This window comes from Bombus fervidus, chromosome 1, assembly GCF_041682495.2.
Source record: "Bombus fervidus isolate BK054 chromosome 1, iyBomFerv1, whole genome shotgun sequence".
NCBI classification, from domain to species: Eukaryota; Metazoa; Arthropoda; class Insecta; order Hymenoptera; family Apidae; genus Bombus; species Bombus fervidus.
In genome coordinates this window covers 20,285,522-20,309,208 of record NC_091517.1, presented here as the reverse complement: position 1 = coordinate 20,309,208, position 23,687 = coordinate 20,285,522, and the positions used below count along the sequence as shown (strand labels likewise).

The window sequence follows — 23,687 nt, the reverse complement described above, 5'->3', positions numbered from 1 at the left end:
ATATCTTACAAATTCGACACGACAATCGCAGGTCTCGCAGAACTAAACGAAACAAACGAGACACAATTTCCACAGGATCTACGACTAAAGAATTAAATATATCGTATTTTATTCATCCACGATGGTGTATAATTTCAGTTCCTCCGATCTACTGATCCTACAGTGGCCTTCTATTGAAAAAGAGAACACCGGTACAAGTTTAATCGGGCTCGCTGTATCGCACAGAGATACACGGCTACATTTAAAGGGGCAGACATTGTTCCAGCAACACCCGCAGATACTTGTCATAAATCATTCGTCGTAAATCCTCGGCGGTTCCTTCCGATTCGTACGGTGGAAAATTCCGACGCGAAACACCGCGAACTCTTGCTTGATACCGACCGTTGAAACGCCACTAACATTATAATTAAATTCTCCAGGGGAATTAAAGCGACTTTAAACGGAACGATGAGAAACGGCACGTAACGGTCGGCTGTTATCAAATTTACACTGCGCGAAGTGCTTACGACATTATATTTCTCTGTCGTTCTCTATCTCTTCCTAGATAACCAGCTCTCCCATCCGTTTCCATTTCTCGCGTAATAATAAGCTTGTTCATTTCAACTTCCTTTAACACTGATAAAATTATACCAGAATGAGAAAGAGAGGAAGATAAGAGAGAAAGATAAGAGAATACAGGTCCTGAAAAGCAAATAGTCGACTCGGCTTTTGCTTGCACGTCGGATGGCGTTACAGTTGCACGACGAAAGATACTTGATTTTCAACAAACTTACGTTTGTTGTTAATTAAAGGTCAGTTCTGTAAGATAAATGCACCATATACGCGTATAGACAACAATTCGATATGAAACTCACTGTAAAGGACAATTCTTAAATAAATCGATGCAAGAGCTACTAAATTATTTAAAATCCTCTAAATTATATAGTAACCTATAGACTTTTCATTATTTTACGTCGTCAATGAGCCATACAAGCGATTGACATTATAATAAATTATTGAAGAAAAAAAAAAAAGATACGCGACAAATACAAATATGTAACAGTAGTAACAGCGTTACAGGTACCATCTATCCATGGAACGAGCATTTGTCGGATATTCCGCTCCACGCTGATGAATTTCAATTAATATCCCGGCTATTAATCTGTTCGGCTTTTTCATTTTCACGATCCTCTATCCCCGGCTCTTAACCTCTCTCTTTTCGTAGCAGGAATTAATTTGCGCACGGAAGCTTTCGACATAACCATCATTTTGATCTTTTCCCCGTAATCCCGATATTTCCGCATTATATTCGAAATTTCACAATATCGCTATTTCTGTATATCATATAGTCGCTATCCATATCCAAGCATGACATGATATTTCTCCTATGAGCGTACGATACGTTTGTATATTCAAGAACGGGAATATGAATAAAATAGCAAAGGACAAAGCAGCGAAAAGACACGAATTTCGAAGAGAAATATATGTGTATATATATATACGTTATTAAAATATAGGATTGTAAATTCTTGGTTTCTCCGGTTACAAATTCAAGGGAGCTTCGACCCACGCAGTTACCCACAGTTTCGATAGAGACGTTCGATCGCAATATTATTTTCAACGTTACTAGGGGCTTTACAATAACACGAGAGAAGGGTGGAAAGGGAGTTTCGACACGTTCTGTCTTCTCCCTACTAGGGTTATGTTAAAATAAAACAAAAAAAGACGGTTTCTACGACAAATCTGTGCAGAGTGTTGCCCACGAGGCGGAAACTATTGATCGTCAATTTCGACGCGTCGCGTCGTCGAGCCATTTCGAAGATGAGGAAATGAAAGATCCTTCCGTTTTCTGAATGGAGCTTCAGAATTCCTCGAGGAACAAGAACACGTCTAACGCGAAGATTCTACCGTGATTAATTCGTATCTCTTGAACACCGAAACGATGAATTAATTCACTGGGCGAATTAACGAATGTCGGAGTTTCCACGGTCCTGCTAATTAGCAATTTCGTCGACAACTGCATCGAGAACAATACAATTTGTTCCTCTCATTAGTACACCACGTATATGGTGCTGCATCGTCTTCGTAAACTACGCTAATATATTTGCTACGTCGACGGATCCATCAAAGTTTACGCCAACAAACTTCATGCGATCACCCGAGTACAAATTGTCATGGATTAGCAACGAATGGAGATACAGCTTCTCAGAAAAAATCATGTAAACCTGACTGATGTTTGTAAAATATTCCGCAGCAAAAATTCATAGAACTCACAGAATACAATAATATTCAAACACATTATCTTTCACTAATAAATATTCTAATACCAATTTAGAAGACGTTAAAAGAGTAAAATGTACTTTAAAGAAACGTACGTTTTTAATATAGAAACACCTTTTCCTAATATTCGAAAGGACCTAATTATATAAAATTCAACGTCTCCAATCTTTCGATATATCTGTACAGTAACAAGTCTTTCTTAAACCCGCTAAAGAGTTAATCCAGCACTGAAACTCGTAAGTTCAATCACCATACAATTGCAAGCACTTTTCGCGGTCTCTCGAACACTTTGAGAACCGGTACTTGCACGTTATTGTTCGTTCATGCAGCTGAGAAACGGGTCGGTATAAAATATGACTTCACGCTCGGTGAAAAGCCTCGAGAAAGTTCAGATGAAATCCGTCGGAATGAAAGAAGTAAGTAGGAGAAAGAAGGATAAAAGTGTAAAGGGAACAGAAGACGGATCCACGGATATATTGTGCTACTCAGGAGACAGGCGGAAGTTTCGAGAACAATGATTGCTCTGTCACTGAAAGTCGCTAGGAACTCGGCGCGCCACTCTAATTGGAGCTAAACGCGATTTCTGTCACGCCTTGGGGTTAGACTTCGATTAATCGTGCAAAAACTCAGATGTTTTACAGTCCCTCGCGTGTCAACTTCTTTTATGCGATTCTCCGTGTTCACTGGAAGGGAAAACCGGCCGATCTAACCAGCTAGAGTTCCTTCTTGTTTTCTGCTCGGCCAGCTTTGCTACAGATTTAATTACCGGACGTCGCCTCGACATCCACCGGGAAAATTGAACTGCCACTTTGGGAATTACTACGGCAAACTTCGGTCGTTTTGCAGATGACTATTTCTGACGCCCTCGCGTTCTTCGACGGCTTTTGTGTATCGTATATATATATATTTGTATTTTGAATGTTATTTTATTATTAGAATAAGTGTAAATTTTGTATGGTAGAGATGGGGTGATGTCAAACGATATTGAAAACAGGCAAGAATATGAAGAAACGACATATTTTATAAAATCGAGCTTCAATCTTACGTAGTACCATTTTATTATTTTATCTAATATACTGGAAGTATCTAGAAATCCATAAAATTTGAACAATAACAGAATTAGATTTTATTGACTTAAATGTCTAAAAATCATAACTCATTAAAATTGTAAAACGACAGAAATGAACTTTCGGTCGACGGTTTTAGATTGTGAACTTGGATGCTGTGCATTGTTTAAACGTTTCAATCTCATTTTATTAAAATACACAATTTTATGATTTTATCGAAGTTACAATTCAGTAAAGTTGAATAATATATCATATTGTATCATGAAGTAATATCATGCACCTAAAATAACGTTACTGAATATAGGACATCCGCCTCGAATTCACTTTTCATTTAGTAACTACGATTCCCAAATTATCTCAATCAAAGTAATAAGATTAAACTGTCTCCTACCCGAAATTTGCTATTTAACTGTCTTTTCTTCGTCCCAGCGAACATGGCGTGTCACTCAAAGAAGGAACGACTTGTCATTTGTCAGAGGAAACCTAATTACAAAATCGTGTAACGACTGCCAACGAAATAAATTGACAGTTTGTTCAGCATAATACAAGCTATTTCTCCAGCAATTTCACTTTTACTGTCAAGCCAGCGAGTAATCGCTAGACGAGCTAATAGCTTTCGTTTTTGCGATTGTCTCATAAAAGTTTTTGCTCGGATGTTAAACCAACTGCATTCGAAATACACATTTCTGGTACGATAAGATCATCGAACGATGCTAATGTGCGGCGCATTCTTAATGGAGAAAATATAATATCTGCATATGTCATGTCGCGAACAGTTTACTGGCATTTGATTATTTTCTCTTTGCGAATAGATGTCACAAAATTAATTCTCAAACAGCAGAGGCTTCTAAAGACAATAACAAGGATCCTTATGGGTATACAGTAACTTCTCAAAGTTATATCATTTTCTGCATATTAAAATCTTTTCTGCGGTTTTCACGAGCTGTTTAACCAGATGCAAGACTACATTACGCTTCATAGTCGTAACTTTCCAGCATAAGATGAATTTAATATCTGTCGATGCGGTTAAGGAAGTTCGTTCATTCAACAGAACACGGTATACTTTGTTAGTTACGCGTAAATAGAGTTAGAAACAGCCGCTAAGAACTTTGGAAAATTCGTTTCTATTTGACGATGAGGGAAGAAAGGGGCGTTTTAGCATGAAACGTTTTCAAGGTGTGAAAGAAAAAGCCGAGAACTGATGTTAGAGTTCGAGAGAGCGAGCAAAAGACAGCAAGTGAGAATCACAAATTACTGATAAAGGCTGGGTTCATTCTCCGTAACATTGTAACGTTTCCTTTCTCTTTCTCTTCAGCTTTGTTGCCAGCGTCTTTTAGCTGGCTGAGTTTGTAAAGGCTCGTCTTATCAGCGGACTTGCTCATCTTCTAGTCGTTAGGCATTCTTCCCCGTTTCTAACCGCGCGTTCCTTTTCTCCTGTGCGGCTCTTCGGGCTTGTTACGGGCCAAGTGAAATCGGGACACCACCAGTGTATAAAGCATTAGCATATACGACGTCCTTTCAACGCGCGTATTATCCTAGTACTCTCGCGTGAAAAATATGACCTGGCAGTTTTGAACAGCCAGCAATTTCCTGTATACGCGTAATGCGAACACTTCGCTACTGTGTCTAATCACATTAATTTGTATGGCTAATATAACTTTATTTTATAATACAATGATGCTTAAATGCTTAATTGCCGTTATAATTACCCGATCGTGTTTCGCCTGAATCATAAACTTTACACGATCACTTCGCGAACTACACGATCATTAATTTTCCATTCAGAAACTTTCCAACTGGCAGCGGAAACTTTTGACCGATGCACACGAATGCGAATGCTCCCGCGTCTGGAAAATTAATACTTTCATGCAACAGAAGGCCTTCCTCTCGTGTTGAATTGCAAGGGGTCCGGCATAACAGAACGAGTACGTTCGTAGAATGACAGTTCGCGTTGTCCTTTAGGAATATGCCCAACAAAAGTACGCGAATGTCTTGGCACGCGATGGGAAGAATCACGAGATTCCAAGCTTTCAAGCATTCTGCAGGACGTCTCTCTGATTAGGTATGCACCCACGTAACTGCCCCCCGGGCATTTTGTGACAGGAGCATCTCTCTATACGTGTCGTCCAGGTCTCAAAGAGTCGTCGTTTTAAAACTGGAAAAAGGCCGCGCGCCAGCCAACCGACAATATACCCTTTCCCTTTTCGTTTACTTTTGATTGAACTCCTCTGTATTGCATGGCAGATATACATATGTGCCTACTCTGTACTCTGCTTTCTCTCTCTCTCTCTCTCTCTCTCTCTCTCTCTCTCTCTCTCTCCTGTGGTCTCTTTGTTTGCTTGTTCAACATACTGTTGAATCTATCGGCCGCGAGAATATTTTTGTTTCGAGAGAAGCTTGAAAAAGACTATGAAAAAGTTTGTCTGTTGCTCTAATATAAATAAAATTGAATTCTGGTATATTGTATATGTACATGTTCAGAGTGCCCCATATGTACGAGGTTTACAATTGACAAAGGGGTGATTCTACGTGAAAAAATAAATTGCTAATATACAATAAAGCTTTTGTTATGACGCTTGATTTTCGATAAAATCGAATTTGAAAATTTTGACTAAAATCGTCGCGGAATAATTAGCAGCAGATTATTCTATAGGCGAAAATAAGTAAAGAATAATTGGCAAATTTTCACGTTCGAGTTTGTCGAAACCGAAGCGTCATAGGACAAACACGTTATTCGATATTTTCGACTCATTCTTTCACGCACAATAGTCACCTATGTGGTATCACAATTACAGGAATATCCTGTATACTCACATTCGTGATTTTCAAGAAGAGGAGAAGAACTTGACGTGAAAGTTACGTTGAGAAGACCCGAAGGAAAGGTGCTCGAGTATAAAGCAAATGCACGGCTGTTTGTAGCCATTTGAAGATTCATCGCAAACTTTACCGGAGGCCACAATAATTTTAATAAATCGCGACTGGTTTCAATCTGAAACTGAAATTACTATCTCGATGAGACTTTCCCGTGCTCAAAGAGGACACCGAGGATCGATAAAATCGTCCGATTCTCCGGTAGTAAACGGGCGAATTAAAGGAGTAGGGAAATAGAGAAAGTACTCGCTCGTATTCTCCGAATGTTTCGAACTTTATGAAACTTCCAAAGGGATGAAAAATTCAGCTCATCTGACACACTTTATCGATAGTTGAACGCTCTGCTTTCTTTTCCTGGCATCTAATAGATCGGATTAATTGCATTTAAGCTAACGAGTGTTTTAACGTACGAGTTTAATTATCAGTGTGGGCGAAAAAAATGATATTCGCTTACGTAACAAGTTCGTACGTCTCTCGATATTACATTTTGTGGAATATTATAGAAATATTGCTCTTATCAATTGCAGGAATCTCTTTAACGTATTGGAACTTTTTGATAAACCGATGAAAACCTTGGAATAATTGAGAAGAAAGTTAATCCATTTGCAGAGGATAATAGAACAGAACACTGAACACATTGTTCAATCGGCTAAATAGATCTTACATAGAAGTAATTCTTATTTCTCTTTCATAGAAATACGATATAACCTAATAATCATCTGTAAAAGATTGTTTATCTATATAAATATTCATCAAAGGAAGTTCTACTGTAACGACACATCTTCGTATATTTCACGAACAAAGATTACGTATCATGCCCTTTCAAAATTGAGGCTACATTCAATCTTCTGATTCGATAAAAGCAGGACGAGCAAATTTCAATTTCCTGAAAACCGCTCTCCCTATATAGGGGATCTCCTTCTATTTCCATATGCGACACCGAAGCTTTTGACTCAAGAGGAAGCCCATTCTCTAGAAAGAGATCTCTTGTTACTTTTTTTTTTTTATATCCTTCACGATACTTACTATTTTAATAATATATTTTCCCCTTATTACGGCTTCGTCTAAAATGCACGATTTCTGAGAAATTTGTAGCGTAGATACAAGTACGTATAGAAATACGAGAACGAACAGAGAGTCATAGCGTAGAGTGGAAAACTTATAATCTAGACCTGTTTGTTGTTCTCGAAGTTGTGGAAGCTCGATTAGAGATGAAACGCTGATATTTGAAAGAAAAATAACTCTTCAGTTTCTGCTACTGTGCGATATCAAAAGAAGCGGATTACTTCGAATCGTTCTTTTTTATCAGAATTCCAAATTTTGCTGATCGTTGAAGGAGATAGTAATAAATGAAACGCAATAGAAGTTCAAGAATATTATATCATACGTAATATTGGCTGATCCTATAGAAATGAAATAGAGGTTCAAGAACACATATATTCATATTGGAAGATCCTATCGAATGAAATAGAGGTTCAAGAATACATATACGTATACACTGCCAACCATAAGTCACCGAACACTTCTACACATTTCTGCCATAGAAAAACATAAAATTAAAATACATTAAATTAAACTTAAGCTGTAGGAAATATCGTAAATTTACATGTTACCTTGCTATTTAAAACTTTATTATTCTAATTAAAATTACACTTAAATTTCACTTACGAAATAGTCTTTTACAAGTGTCTTCTTATAATCATCCCCCGCTACGCTTTCTTGAATATACAAATTTTGTTTCTTAAAGAAATATTTCTACACCTTCGGAAATGACAAGCACACTATGTTACCTTTAAGGTATCCTATTGTATACATATAAAATAAGAACAAATCGTTCTGTATCAACTACATACGTATTACCCTCGGTTTATCCAGGTCCTCGTAAGCCTAACGTAGTTCTCCCTCTCGGAAACATCTTCGTTGCTGGTCGAAGGTCAAAACACGGTTCAAGTTTTGTTGAGCGCTCGACGAGCCGAGGGTTAGCCATTCGACGGAAAACTTAGAGGTTTTACGGTAAACTTCGGGTCATAGCTCCCCTCAGAAAGCAAACTGTACAACTTACAACCGCTGGATGCGGTATGGTCGGAGGAGAAAACAGCTATAAACGAAAACGTAACGTGTGAGTACGTAACGGGCGAAGAAAGAGAGTTAAGCATAGAGAGGTGAAGTAACGACGAGTCACTTCAGAGTCAGAGGAAAATGATGACCAGGCTTTCAGCAGCAAATGGCGTACGTTAACTTTTCCAGTAGACGTTGCTGTGAATTTAGGACGACTGTGTCGTTCAGAAATATTCTTCAACGTGGTGAAACTTCATTTTTAAAATCATCCACACGACGAATCCAACAACTTTTGTTCACGGATTATATCATGACTGTCTGGAAAAACTTGAACATGTTGCTTTATGACTGCAGGAATCGTGGATACGAAATTGTTATTTTCTATTGCCGCTGCGCTCGTTTTGACACCGTCGAAATGTGGTACAAAGGAAGCGTGGTTATATCCAGCGCAACATAAAATTCGTGAAATTTTTGCGGATTCGGATGTCGATGGCTTTTCGGCTGACTCGTATGCACCGGTTAAACGAAAGTTATTTTAGCGACCATGTCGCACTCTCTGGCCAATTTATGTACAAACAGGGCACCGTATTTTTCAGGAAATATCATACGATCGCAGTTTGATAATGTTAAAAACTAAAATAGTTTTCTTTTTTCAAAGTTTTTTTAGTTTTTAGGGATTCAAATACATGATTATATTCTTCTGTTCGTAATGGTTACGATTGGATTCTAATAAATCTATCTGCAAGGATGATATAAGCAAAATTAATGGAAGCAAAAGGCCTTTACGATCACTTCGACGTTTCCAAAGAATTTGTAAAATTATTCTTAATTTATATATTTAATTGTACATTTAATTTAATTGTATAAGTTCGTTTATTCTTTAATATAACGATTCATATACACATTCGTATAGGAAATGTTATTCTTCGCTACATTCTGTGGTCTTGTCCCATCACATTATAGGCGATAAAACGTGGAAACCTCTCTCAAGGACCCGTGTTGGTATTCGCGGTGGTCCGAGCACCGATAATCTAAACATTCGACATCGAACCGTCGATGGTAGGTTTCAGTCAGTCGCCGAGCAAATTCCAAAAGATCCAGGTCCGAGACTTCGGTCACCTTCGTCGCTTTAAATAGCCAAGCAGATGAACGTGACTCTTTTTCAAATAAATTTTTCTATAATTTTTGTGAAAAGCATATGTTTGCAGTAAATATCTCATAACGTCCGTATACGTTTTCGGATTTGTTTGAAACTTTACCAATATGAACATGATAATCATATCATATCGTATGGCATAAAAAACGTTTTGCGTAACGTATACGTATTGAGATACGTATAATTTTATGTGCTAGACTAGGTTAGATGCGTAGTAGTATACTTGTATATGAATATCAGTGTGTGGAAGTATGTGTGTGCGCGGCGTCTTGAAAACAAATGAAAGCAAACCGTTCAGTCGATTGACAGTCGGTTATAGAAAAAAGTGCCGAGACGCGTGCAAGTGTGTATCGATTAATATCTTTGAAATCATTTATCAAATAAATATATAACTATTCTAATATAAATTCCAAGTGTAAATTTAGTGTTCCTATACCATTATTTCGACTATTAAGATCCAAAATTCTCAACAATATGACATGTTGAAAATAAAGTTACGCGAGTATTCGAATATCTTCCCACGAGCCCGTGCTAAATTTATTTGCCAAAGCTTTGGTAAGACCAGCACAATTTTGCATCGTGAGATGATTCATCGAGCATTTTTTACTAGGCACATCGCACCGTACAGAAATGCGCCAAAGCTTGAATGTTATTTTTAACGAGCAAGGGACATTTAACAGGGCGGGAGGAACAAAAACGTTTGCGAGACCTATTTTCACCTAGCGTTTTCACGAGACCTCGTACCACGCTCCGGTGTGCACGCTCGAGAATATCGACGCGGCTATATAATTTCGTTTCATCGCGATCGTTCGCGCTCCGCGGAGCGTCTAGGATGTGTCCCTCCGCGCTGAAAATTCTGGCCGTCCAAGCGAAAAACCGTCGACCGTGGGGAGCTGTCGCCTTGAAAGCGCGGATGCTCGAACCCTGCCTCGAACCACCGAGAACCAAATCGTCTTTCGAACGTGAAACGACCGATCGTGTCTCTAGCCTTTCACGAAGTATCGAGAGAGATTCTCGGACGTTCACAACTTTCGCTGCAAGGATTGTACGGAGAAATACGACAGAAATATCGATTATCGGAAACGAGACTCGACACCTATCGGATAAGTGAATTTTCTGATATCGATGATTTCGACTAAACAGAGTGTGTAATACGTTGATGGGACAGAAGATGGTCACAGTATTTGCTGGCGATGTATTTACGCGATTGATTTCTGGGAAAAGGGCTTGTACGACAAAATGTTAAATCAAGTAAGTTGGATTCCAACTTTTATAATTCTACGTTTCTAATGTCGACTATGTTTGAACTGATAATAACTCTCGCAGAACTTGTGTTGGAAACTTTAGCTGTAATCGTGGTTTATAAAAGCTCTTAAAGAATCTTATTCTTTTTTTTTTTCTTTTTTGTATTTACAGAGTATAGAAATACAAATTTCATAATAATTGAATTATTTAACCAGAAAATATCCACTCGGTACATGTATACGCAGTCTACAGTCATAGACACCGTGAAAGTAAAAATTCAGAACATGGGAAAAACAAATTGCAAAACAAAACGTTGCCTGATCAAGTTAATACTACGCTTCGCCGAAGAACGTGTTAATTATTCGTTTATCCCCCGTCTCGTGCGCGTATACATGTCGGCGAAAGTTATTCTCGCGTACTTTCTGAGTTAAATCCATCGCGCAAGAAATAAAACAGATCTCTTGCACGGTAACGTACACGCGTGTAAATTTTACAAGACGGAATCGCCCGTCGAGAAAGAGATATTTTGCCTCGCGGTGGTCGAAAAGTACGAGCAAATATTTTCTCAAGCGAAACGTTTTATGGTGTAGAAGGATGGGAGTCACGGGTTCGTGACGAATAAAGTTAATATCGAGATCAAAGTTGGTAGGCCAGGATTTCCTGGTTGTTTGCGTGTTTTTGGGATCAAAGAGGCGGGAAGGGGAGGAGGAAACGAAGCGAACGATAGTCAGGAACACGACGAATGTGATAAATTTCCCAGGGAAAAGTAATAAGAAGTTGGACGAGATATGAATGGCCGCGCGAGCTAGCTAGCGGGATAAACCGAGTGAACATAGCGCGAGGCCTGCTGATAAAAACCACACGAAGTTACGGAATGACTCAATTTGTCGTTCTATTGGCGTAGCTATACAAGGTATCCCGTAATATGTCGGGCTTACTTCAGGAATTATCGATTGTGTAGCTGAAAACAATGGAAAAAGTTCGTATAGGCGTACACGTCCGTCCATAAGTATCGGTAGACCTTCTGATCTTATATAAGATGTGATAATCGACACAAACTGATTTGAGAAAACAATTAATCAATCGGAATTTTCTATTTATACAACGCAATGCTCTTGAAATTTTCGAACATTCTTTATAAGAGACTGGTACTACGAAAAGTGCATGATGAATTAACAATTATACGTTGTTCTCCACGATCCTCTCATTGAGGAAATGTCGAGCGAGTTAAACTCAAATCTTAAAGAAATTCGTTAAAAATTTTAATTAAAATCAAATAAGAACAAATGCAATAGAAGGATTAATGGTATGGAATGTTAGAACTGCTAAAACAGCGGTGAGAAAACGCAAGGGATGTAAAAATGATATTTTATGACAAAATAATGACAATTAAATATATAAATTCTCTATGTAATGTTCTCTCTCTCTCTTAACACCTTAATCTGATATTTAAAACGAGATGATAATTCTTAAACGATTTACAATTGTCTCAATAATCGCTTAGGTTCAGCTCGCTTCCTCTTTTCTCGCAACTATATAATCCTATAGACTTTTATTGTGTATCAAAGAACATAAAATTATGTTTCACGAAATAGCACAAATATATTCGTACGTTTACGTGAACTTTCTTTATTGCTTTCAGAAGCACATCCAATTCCTGGAGTAAGATCCACATATTTCGAGACACTGTGTATACCAATCGCTCATTTCGACGAGTTTCATAGTTCAAGATTCTCCTCATTGCTTAGGGTGATAGTAAAAGCCAGTTATGGCAGTCGAACTTTACTGCAAACGATTCTGAACGATAACAAGGCTCTTTAGAATCGTTTAAGAAGAAACGACGATAAACCCGATGATTGTGCTATAATCTTCGGGAGATAGATGTGATCAACGTTATATATACGTCATATATAGATAGCGGTTTAACGCGTGATTGGGAATGGATCGGAAAATAAAGTATTGTTTAACGTAGTTGCGATATGGTAAGAGACATCGTTCTTATTTTCCAACCGCGCTTGACATTGCGGATTTTATAAAAACTTTCAGCTACCTCTTTCTCCAAAAAGGAGAACGTCTCGTTGCTTGTTTTACAAGCCTACGGGGTATTTCAAAACACGTGTGCATATTCTCACGGGTGAAGCGAATATACCAAAAGTTCGAATAAACCTTCAGTCTGTTTGTTGGTACTCTGATCCTGTCTCAGAGCTACGGACGATTTTCCACGGTAGTTTAATGACTCCCGTTGTATGTATGATAGCGTGAAAAATCAGCAAAGTCCATTAGAAAATGTATTCTTAGTATTTTTATCAATAGAAGAAAGAAATTCGTAAAATATTATACATAACGTATGAAATATTAACCGTGTAACTTTTATAATTTCGTTAGTGATCCTAGAACGAGGACTTTTTAATAAAATATTTCAAACGTGTATTTTAATTAAATTCGTTGAAAAACAGTAAAATCAGGAAAAGGATGAAGAAATTGTACAACGTAATCTCTAGAAAGAATTGCGAAAATACAAAACTACTTGTAATTTTGAAACAGGATAATATAAGACAAATATGTATGTTTACGCGATATTTCGTTGCTTCCGTGCCTCGATTTGCCCATAGAATTATGTTCACGTGTTCTAGAACATCCTATAAACGTTTGCAACGTTTTCTGTAATTAAAACACGTTTCTCCATTCTGAGTAATAGGATTTAATTAAAAATACCCGAGTGGCACAAAACCGGAAAAGCAAACAATAAAACAGTAGTTTTTCAGCGAAGAATTATGATGTAAATCTACACTGAACTTCGTAGAACTAATTCGCGTTTGCTTATCCGAAATATTGACCAATGGTCCTTCGCAAAATCGATACTTTCCAGTGGTTGATCGCGAAGCGTATCGAGTATCGAGCCATTTCATCTCTGGTCCCGATTTTGTTGGAAAACGAAATTTGTTTCCTCCCCCGCGGCTGCATTCTCTGTTTTTGGTAACGAATGAAAAAAGGTAGTCCGTGCAAATGACACGCCGAAACGGGAAAAGTTGACGTATAAAAAAGTTTCGAAAGTTCTTCGACCATTTTCTCCAGCTACGTGGCTCGAAACTACCCCTTTTCCGTATTCGATTCACGCGAGGACCAATACCAAACGAAACCTATCTCTGTACGAGTATTCTTCTTTTAAAGGGTCTTATCTGGAAACGAACTGAAAAGTTTGTCGAATTTGCAGTCGTAATATTTATCAGAGTCAAATATCTCTGACTTTGGAATATTTCTCGTCAAATGAAATTTTACGTCCTCTCGTGAAATCAGTGTATAATCTGGAATAGTAAAGCACACTCGAGATTAAGTTAAGAAACTGTTCGTGACGATGCAATGTGATCTCTTGGGGATGAAAGAGAAACAATATAATAATTCTAGGATGACTATGTATTAGAATTAATTAGTGCAACCGAAGAATCACGTTTATAGTGATACTAATGAATTGATAAATTTGATGTATTGTTTCGAAAATGAATGGAAGGGTTTGTTTTTTAATTTAAAGTGCAGTTCATGGAATAACAAATGCATGTTATTTTAAGTTCAGATCCTATATCAATATACTTGTATCGTGACTAGTTTCTAACAATGTTAGAGAAAACTATGCATTTCTCATGATCTATAAATTCAACAATTAACCACCCAATTAAGTAACTACTTTATTCTAAAAATTTATCTCCTACTTACCACGATCAGAAGAAGATCATCATAAATAAATTCAATAAATTCATAAATGCGTGTTCCATGTACAATCTAATTGGTTTCTAAGCTCCAGAAATTACAATTAATTATATAAAATTAATCTAACTGTGTTCTCTATCTATGAACTATCGACAAATTCTACGTCGTTAAAATCCTCGATGCTCCAAATTACTCCAAATTAAAAAAAGAACCTACTATTCTAATAGCCTATTCTAATAGTACCTATTCTAATAATACCTATTCTAATAGTCACACACGAAACTCACAACACGAAATGAACCGTAAATAAAAGAAAATTAACCACTCGATAGTTTTAAGGGGACGTATCAAGAGAAATAAACACAAATGACAGAGAAGTTCGGTGGGAATGGTGAAAAAGATGCGAAAATTCGCTCCTTTTTCGCCGCTTTATCTACCAGACCGCAAAGCAAACAAAAGGTGAGGAGAGAAATCGAAAACGGTCCGGTTTACATTCCGTTCACGCCATGGCCAACCGACTGACGTCGTTCTTTTCGATGCTGTTCCACCTGCTCGCGTGCAATGCTTCGCTACCAGTAAACGAACGTTCGCAATTCTCGAATGTAAACTCACGACTTCGCGAACTGATTTGTCAGTTCAGTGATGTCACTCGAATCGACAGAAGCAAAGAGAAGGAAGAATAGAGATTTACATCCTGCGTTTTTGTCCAAACCACGTCGTTCTACCCTCTGTAGAAAGAGGAAATCTCGCTGACCCACTTTTATCAAATCGAAACGGAGTTCCAACTATGTTCCAAATGTTCGGAAAAGAAAATCCAGCGTGATGTTGTGAATACACCTCGACTAATAAATTTTATTCATACCGAGTTGCCACGAATGTTTCCTACTTTGGTTGCCGCGATATTCCCAAGAAGTATTTTAAAGCGATTTCGTCCTATGAATCGCATCGAAGACGCCGAAAGTTTTCGTATTAGACATAGTCGAACGAGCATCCTGTTCTTCTGAGAAATCGTGTTCCACCGGTTTTAGGAGTTCGTTTCATGAACTCGTGATCGTACAGTTACGATTTCTTTTGAATTTAATAGAATTCCATCATCGATTACTATGAGTATTATTTGAATTTTATGTAAATTTAGGAGGAAAATATTTATCGATTATTTCATTGGATTTTACTTATCAGAGCTATAAGTGAATTGATAATAATATAAAATGTATGTTCATAAAAGAAGTACTAGATAAAATAAAATAAAGTATGAACATTCCAAATAATTTCAAATTATAAGATCTTTCTCAGTCTTTTTCGATGGCATTTTTACAATGGAGATATAGCCACACGCGTAAGGTCAATGATCGATTCGCGAAAAAAAAAAAAGGGAAACACTAGAAACGAGAATGTTTCGGTATGAAAATAAATCGTAGATACCAACGATATGAAAATGAATACAAAATAAAGTAGAGTGAAAAAGAGTAAAACAATTCGTACGTGTTGAAGTGGTCATCGCTTCTAAGAAAACTCTACGTCTGGTCTTTTAGTTTTCTCAAGCACCGAAGCCATCGACAGCGTATAGACAAAAGACTGCGTCGAAGGCAAACCATAACAGTAGATAGGCGACGTTGGCTTCAGAGTTTTCAGTCATAGGGCAACGCTACTAGCGTGCGGATCTGGATCAGCTCAATTATATTCCGATTTGTATTTACACTTCGGTATTTAAAATATATATTTTCTACCTTACAATTTATCCACGCGTTTCTTTGTATTCACATACATCTAATAACCTCAATAGTACACATAAATTAACACATTGCCGACGAGACACATATCACTACGTGCTAATTGTGTTGCCCGAATGTTGTTCAAAAATGTAACTGACACTACTGTTGAAAAAGTTCTTTGACTTTAAAATTGATAAAGTATTCGTTATAGAATTCGTGATCATGTTCATTAAAAATTCTTTTCTTACGTTAGTCTCTTTCTTGCGTTTTATATTTCACGTCGCGTTATTTGCTTAAATTATTGCCGTTTAAAATTCCTATTTCCTTTTCCAGCTGATACCTTTGTGGAAACAGTCCTGTTAAAATGTTAAATAGCAATTCCAAATAGCCCGTTCGTGTACAAAGTAAACCGCTAAAAACAATTAATCAAACGAAATTCCAGAGTTCTGATTATGATAAAGGTAACGACAAACGGCAAACATGCGAAATAATAAACACAGTAAGCAATTTACAGATCGAAAAAAAATGAAAAAAAAAAAAAAAAACGGCGCAGCATAACATCGTGAAATTAATTACTTTGATTAATTGCATCATTTGCAGAGATCCTGCGTGATTGTCGATACCTTTCACTTAGTAGATACAACAGACTCGATATTAATTTAACGTGTACGATGATAATTTAATAGTTTTAGATAGACAAAATTAATATAATACTAGATGAATAATTAAACAGCAGCAAGTACCTTCCGTAAATAGTCTTTCATTTCGATTAACCTGATAGCGCAACACATGTACTACAAACCATTCCGAAGAATTATCCATCACATCCACTAGTTCTCAAAATGATCGTACAAACATCCACAGGTTGCATTAGGAAAAAAACCTCCTTTGCCTGTGATTGCTTCGCTTATTTAGCTTCGAACGCCATATTTTCCGAAGTCCTTCTCGGTCGTATATCTCGAGTTTCTATTTCGTTGGAAATCAGCCTCTATTTCGAACGAATGACCGTATTCGGGGCAGGCATGTACATCGTTTGAGAATCGTCTAACGCAATTTACCGTCTAGTCCAAAGGACAATCGTCAATTGGACAATCGTCAATTGCTACGATTCGATCTATCCCTCTCGTTCCCTCTTCTTCTATGCTTATCGCTTTGTCTCTGTCACGGACCATGTCCGGTCTTTCTACCATGTGACAGCCAGAAAGGGTGTTCGCGCGAAACAAGGATATAGGTATCGCGTCATTGTGAACGGTGCTTTATTTAGGTCGAGTGTCAACAACGAAGCGTGCAAGTACGCTATGTGGACTCCTCAACAAATAGCAGCCGTAAGTACAAAAGCGTTCCACCGTACGATACCGGGGCTCAAGGATACAGAACGGACGATAAATCGATCGAGCAACGTTCAAAGTTTTTTGATCGACAATCTGCTCCTTTTCCCTTATCTTGTTTCAGGAAATTAATTTAGAAACGGACGATCCGTGCACGGTCAACTATCGTTTCATCCTGTATCCTATTTCATTTTAATAATGCAAGGATTGATACTTATGGCTGAATACAAATTTTATTTACCTACGTACTGTTAAATATTCGTTTGATGTTACCTCGAGGATAAATATTAGTGAAGCATAACAAAGGATACTCTTGTTCACTTGAAATTCAAACGACAATCGAAGAAATTCCCTATGTTTATGTATTTATGGAAAATTTAACCCATTTACGGTCCTCGAATTTTTATATCTCAGTCTTACTCTCGTTTCAACCAACGAAAAGACTCTTAACGTTTCAAAATGTGTTTAAACGCAAGATTAAGACGAGAAATCGTACAGGTAGGAATTCTTCCCCTTTTACTCAAACTTGAGTAATTTTCTTCTCATTTCAATAAACGGAAAGACCTTCAACATTTGAAAAAATTATGGAAATTCTTTTAAATTTTGCTCACACTTGAGATTTTTTCTAAGGATGGAAGAATATTTAATTAGAAATAATTAGATATACAAAATATCCAAAGTGTTGCATGTACATTATAATACTTAAAAGATAAAACGAATCTGTAATATTTGTATAAAAGTATACATCTTCGCGAACATCCGCAATCTGAATATAATTATACTTTTCGTTCAATCCTACTCATTTTCTTGAAATTATCTTTACATTATTTCAAGAGGATAACTATATTTATCTTTGTCATACTCCTCAAACAGGAACAACAAAACCACGCAAACTAATGAATTTCCATAACGTGCTAGCTCATAAAAAGTTCCTTTGACATGGAAAACTTGCCGGCCACCAATAAGTTCCTAGGTGTTTCAGCTTTCTAACAAGTTAAGGGACAGATCAGAGGGATCAGACGTACAGTTCGCTCCACTGAAAGCACTCGTGGTCACTAATTAGAATTTGGACGGGATGTGGGTACACCTTTCGGAAAGTACAAGGCTGAAACCGTATTGGAGAGCCATACGTGATTTGAGTCCGCGCGGACGCCGCGGCGTCGTCGTCCGGCCAGTTCTGCTTTCATCTGCGGTTAACCTACGTTAAAGCGCTTCGCGTATGTTCCTGATATCGATCGACCTATAGGCGGCGGTGCTCGGCTTTTGCCATGGCCTCGATCATCTCGTAGAGGAAAATGCCGAGCAAAAATGAAAGGAGGGAAAAATCTGTAACCGAAATAGGACGCGAGTCAACCGGACCGGACGAGAGTGAGAATCAGCCAGCGAGAAACGGGTAGGGGGAGGGGCAAAAATCAAGTAGAAAATCCTTTATCTATAATTTTCTCTTCTTTCTTTTTTTTTTTACTTTCGGTCTTATTCCTTTTCCGAATCCGAGCGTATCCTCGATAATGAAGAATAATTGAGAAATTCTAGACGGATGAATGGAATAATTGTACACGGTCGAAGGAATTTCGGGCAGCTCGGATTGATTCTGAGAATCGAGCTAAGCATTCGAGATGTTCGTTTTAGATCAGCATTCTTGGAGCTCTTTTACGAGTCGAAACTTTTATAACAGCTGTGTAACCTACGATCGGCATTTTGTGTTGTAACAAATTAGCGTTACGATCATTGGTAGAATATTGCAACGTGGTCGCATTAAAGTGGGTGAGTACCGAGGATCTTTGTACGGATGTTTGTGCATTTATATGGAAATTTAAGAGCTACAAAAATACACAAAATACAAATAATATGCAAGTATATGTAAGAAATAACCAAAGTATGCTAGTCGTCATAATATGTAGTGGATGAAACAAATGTTTGCTGAAGTTCGATTTTTTAAGTTCTGCTCGCAAAAATGCGAATTTGCATAGATATACACGGCGACTACTTTCTAATTTAAATCATCATTATTTATTATATGTAGATATTTATATACTTGATAAATAGCTACTAATTATAATAAGGTATAGAAACGAAACGTTTGAAACGTATTATTTCTCAAGTTTATAAAAAATGATTTATCACTGTGTTTAAATAATTTTTTTATGGAATAAGTAATTATTGAATTGTTTCGAGCAACGTATCGTTATTGCAGAAATATAATATTTCAAACTATCCGGGAATACAAATAACTTCCATGCGTTTCAACGTGTGTGAACGCTGGTTCGATTTCCTTTTGCAATACGAAAGCTTAAACGATGACAAAACAGAAAAGAGAAACGAGCGAATCTCTCGACGATAAAAACGACGTACAATGTCGAACAATGTTCGATTCAAAAGTATTCTCTTTAAATCACGATGAACGTGTCCAGTTTTTGTTATAAACCAGATAAACGATCTCCTCGTGGGTATATTGAGTAAAAGTTCAACTTAGAGAAAATCTCTAGATAGAATGTGAAATTACAACAAAGCAGAAGAATGGAAACGGAGGAACACTGGTTGTAGGTTATCAAACTTCTCTTATATGAAGATCACAGGGAAAGGACACGATACATCGTATTTCTGCTTTTACATATGAGAACAATTTTGAAATCCAATGATTTGAATATCAAAATTGTCTTTTCATTAGATCTGGTTATGGGTTTCTCTTGAGGGATATTTACATTAAAAATATTGAATTCAATCTTCTTTGAAATAGATATTGATTTCGAAAGTATTGATTATCATATTTTAAACACTAGATGTGTCATTCACTTCTTCACAAAACTCCGTGCAATTGTTATCTATTATTAACAGGAGCAAATTTTACATCGAATAGGTTGTTTCTGTCTAATATTTAAAAAAGGCTTTTTAATCACCGAATAACACCAAAATCGGAAGATCAATAGAATTGCACTGATCGTACTTTTTCCCTCTAATCTGAATTTGTTGTACGTAATAAGGCATTCTAACAAGAGTAAAAGAATATTTAACATATGAATGTTCTTAAAAACGAAGCGAATGCAATTACAAGCGAATATCAAGCGAACCTTTACCTCGAGAAGCAATTCGACAAAGCAGCACATCCTAGTGAAGGGTCCATTTGCGAAAGAGGAAATTACCGAATTACGTGCGAGCACTGGGAGACATGTTTGAAGAATGATGCCAGAGCCTCTCTAGAATAGCGAGAACCGTGGACTAGGAATAATAGTCCTGTATTTCAAGTCAAATCGGCGTGTAAAAACATTTCTAAGGAGAATTTGTTGCGACAAAAACGATTTCCATCGAATCGACGCGACGTGATTATTGTTGTTGTCCATGTTTCTATCGTGACGGACGTACATTCGTATGTACAGGGTGTATAAATTGTAAGTGTCAGTATACTCATTAATTCGTTAGTCCCCTGCAACTTTTACGAATAACTTTTACTGATGTTTCTACGTATTTCAAATCGTTTCCTTGACAATCCACGTAAATTATCGTGTTTTGTACGAGACCAGCAGATTTCCTAATACTTACGAAGAAAGGTATAAGTGGGTGAAGACGAGAAGCAAAGTTAAGGGATAGGACGTATTCGAAAGACAAGCAAAAGGACGCAGTACCGATCAAAGCAAAAAAGCAGAGCGAAAGGTTATCGCCAGAGATATAAATGTCGTCTCTGGTATCATCTGGTGCACAAAGCCGTAAAGTACGGTGCCCGGTTATTTCGGTCAATCCTCCAAGAGGAGACCGTCTGGAAAATATTCACATCGATCTATACCCAGTGACCTCTCTTCAGTTTCCTGTCTTTCTCTGGCAACATTTGCCCACACGTGCACACTGTACACGCACCGCTTTTACACAACAGTTTAAATTCGTGCATCCTGATCGAAACATTCTTCCCCTTCAAATCTTGATCGACTCCTTTCCTTTCTTACTAATATCCAGGTTGTAATCGGCCATCGAACCTTTTCTCCTTCCTCGATCTCTCTCTCTCTCTCTCTCTCTTTCCCTTTACATTCTCTTTTCCTATATACCGTCTTTGTCAGGCTTGTACTAGCCACACAGATCACTCTTTCCGGGCCTCTTTTTCTCTTTGACAGTACACGACAGTACGCGAGAACGGGTATTCTGTATGAGCCACCTCAAAGTGCTCTTTCGGACCGGATACAAGGGCCAAGTTAGCCGCGTCGCTCTTTTAGTTCAACGAGAAGGATACAAAATAAATTCGGAAACCGAATTGACCATAAATACCGCGGCGTTCGTGCAGCTAGCAGTTTCTGGTACGATAAATAACGTCTCAAACGGCTCATTTCGTTTCTCGTCAACCAGAAAAGCTAAGCTGGTTCATTGAATAGGCGAAATTAGCGGTAAAATAACAAACAGGGACAAGATGGTCCGTTAACAAATTGGTAAATCGCAATATTTTGACTTCAGGGGAATACCATTGCTCTACCGTATTTAAGATAATAGCACATATCTTTATAGGGAAAATTCTTTCTCTCGTAGATAATTTTTAGATGTATAAAAAGCATAATTAATAGCATTGTACGAAACACTGGTGCTTCTCTAATGCTAATCTATTGCCGAGAAAAATGCCAGGGATAAAGTTCCTTGAGGTCAGAAGCAGGTTAGAACTATGTCTTCTAAATCTTAGTTGAATGAACTGATTAAAGAATGACGATGCAATTTATCCTGCTTCTCACGTTCCCGTAGTTGTGAACTGGGGTGTAGAACGCAAGTTTTGACGTATAGACAAAAGCCTGGATACTCATGAAGGATTATGGCTAAGCATAATACAAAATGTCAAAGAAGTACGAGCCTGCGTGTTAAACGGATGTAGTATGTAACTTATAGCGGACATTAAAAAGAACTAAGGATAATAAGAGATATTATTACGAGATGGAAAAGTTCGCCGGAAAAATAATTCGTGTGTTTTGCGCTAGTAAGATTGCGCTACTAACAGCCAATGTATCGTTTTTTCCAGGAAGAAAGAGTCTTGCTTTTACCTACAACCATTTTACTCTTTGTTCATTTTTGTAGTACTTTGTGCTTGAAATAATGGCATGAATTTTTGCGATAAAGGATATAAAGAGAAATTATTCTTTCCTTAACTGTTATTGCTACTGATTTATATTGAATAGCATGATCTTTTATAGGGTTTATTTTGTCCTTTGAATTTTATACAGCTACTAAACGGATTCTGAATAAAATGAAAATTATTGAAAATTTCATCGTATTTGCAATATTTTGATTAATTAATTAATTAATTAATTAATTAATTAATTTTGTCACTTTATTTTTCAGTACCGAAAACTGAAATCCTGGGTGCACCAGACCTATACATCAATCGAGGTAGCACGATCAATCTGACGTGTGTGGTTCTCCTAAGTCCAGAGCCGCCAGCCTACATATTTTGGAATCATAACAACGCTGTAAGTATCGATTAAACATTCGAAAATTATATGAACACGACAACAAGAGGAAATATCCAATAACTTTCTCATATCTAATAATTTTCTTGGAGAATAGGAGAGAAGGTCCAATAACGAAACGTTTCTAATGCGTAAATACATAAACGTAAGTACGAAAAGCATCGTGAAACTGTAATTTACAATCGAGATAGTTTATGCCAATACGTATCAACTTTATACAAGTATAATTGATGACGATAGTTCTTGGCGCTTCGCTGCTGCCTGATGTCTTCAAACTTATGTACATTTTGTACTCTGCTGAAAGCAGCAAGTGAATTCAACGTTTCCGCTTGACTGAAGTTGCTTCGAAATTCGTCATCCGTCTTTCGCTTAAGATTACTTCGCTTCCGCACGATTTTTTCACTGTCTTCTATCGAGTTACGCAGAATGTGAATGATCGATATCTTCTAACTTGAGTAGTTGAGGTAAAACAGATCTGTGATAAAAATGGATCTACCACGAAGGATACTTAATCTGTAATTTAATAACAAGGAACAAACAATTTTATAGTTAGAAAGTGAGAAATTATTAATGACAAACGAATGTAAATTAGGTCGGTAAAAATGTAGGAAATTCGTAAATAAAGAAATGATTATGTCCAGAATAACAAATTCATGCGACGAGTTAACTCGTTTTCCCCCAACTAACAACTTAATATTAATGAATTATCATGACAAACATCAGAAATTACTATAGATTATTATACATTGCAAGCAGTATGTAGTAAGATTTACTTTAATTTTAATCTTAACATCTTTTAAAATTTCCACTCACTATTTTTATTTAAGTCTGCCGAATCTAAATATTCTCTCATA

The 23,687-nt window shown here is 37.2% G+C and overlaps 2 protein-coding genes across 7 annotated transcripts in view; one reads left to right on the top strand and one right to left on the bottom strand.

Annotated features, from left to right (window-relative positions):
• The window catches only part of LOC139989853 (myelin expression factor 2-like), a 91,168-nt gene that overhangs the window by 16,731 nt on the left and 50,750 nt on the right, over nt 1–23,687 (bottom strand). The gene's annotated exons all lie outside the window — the stretch shown is intronic.
• LOC139989913 (neurotrimin) overlaps nt 1–23,687 on the top strand; it is a 473,537-nt gene that overhangs the window by 423,788 nt on the left and 26,062 nt on the right. For all 4 annotated transcript variants that reach the window (XM_072008646.1, XM_072008636.1, XM_072008627.1 and 1 more), the window contains exon 5: nt 22,706–22,833. In XM_072008646.1, coding sequence (XP_071864747.1) covers nt 22,706–22,833 — 128 coding nt within the window. The remainder of the gene's footprint in view (nt 1–22,705; nt 22,834–23,687) is intronic.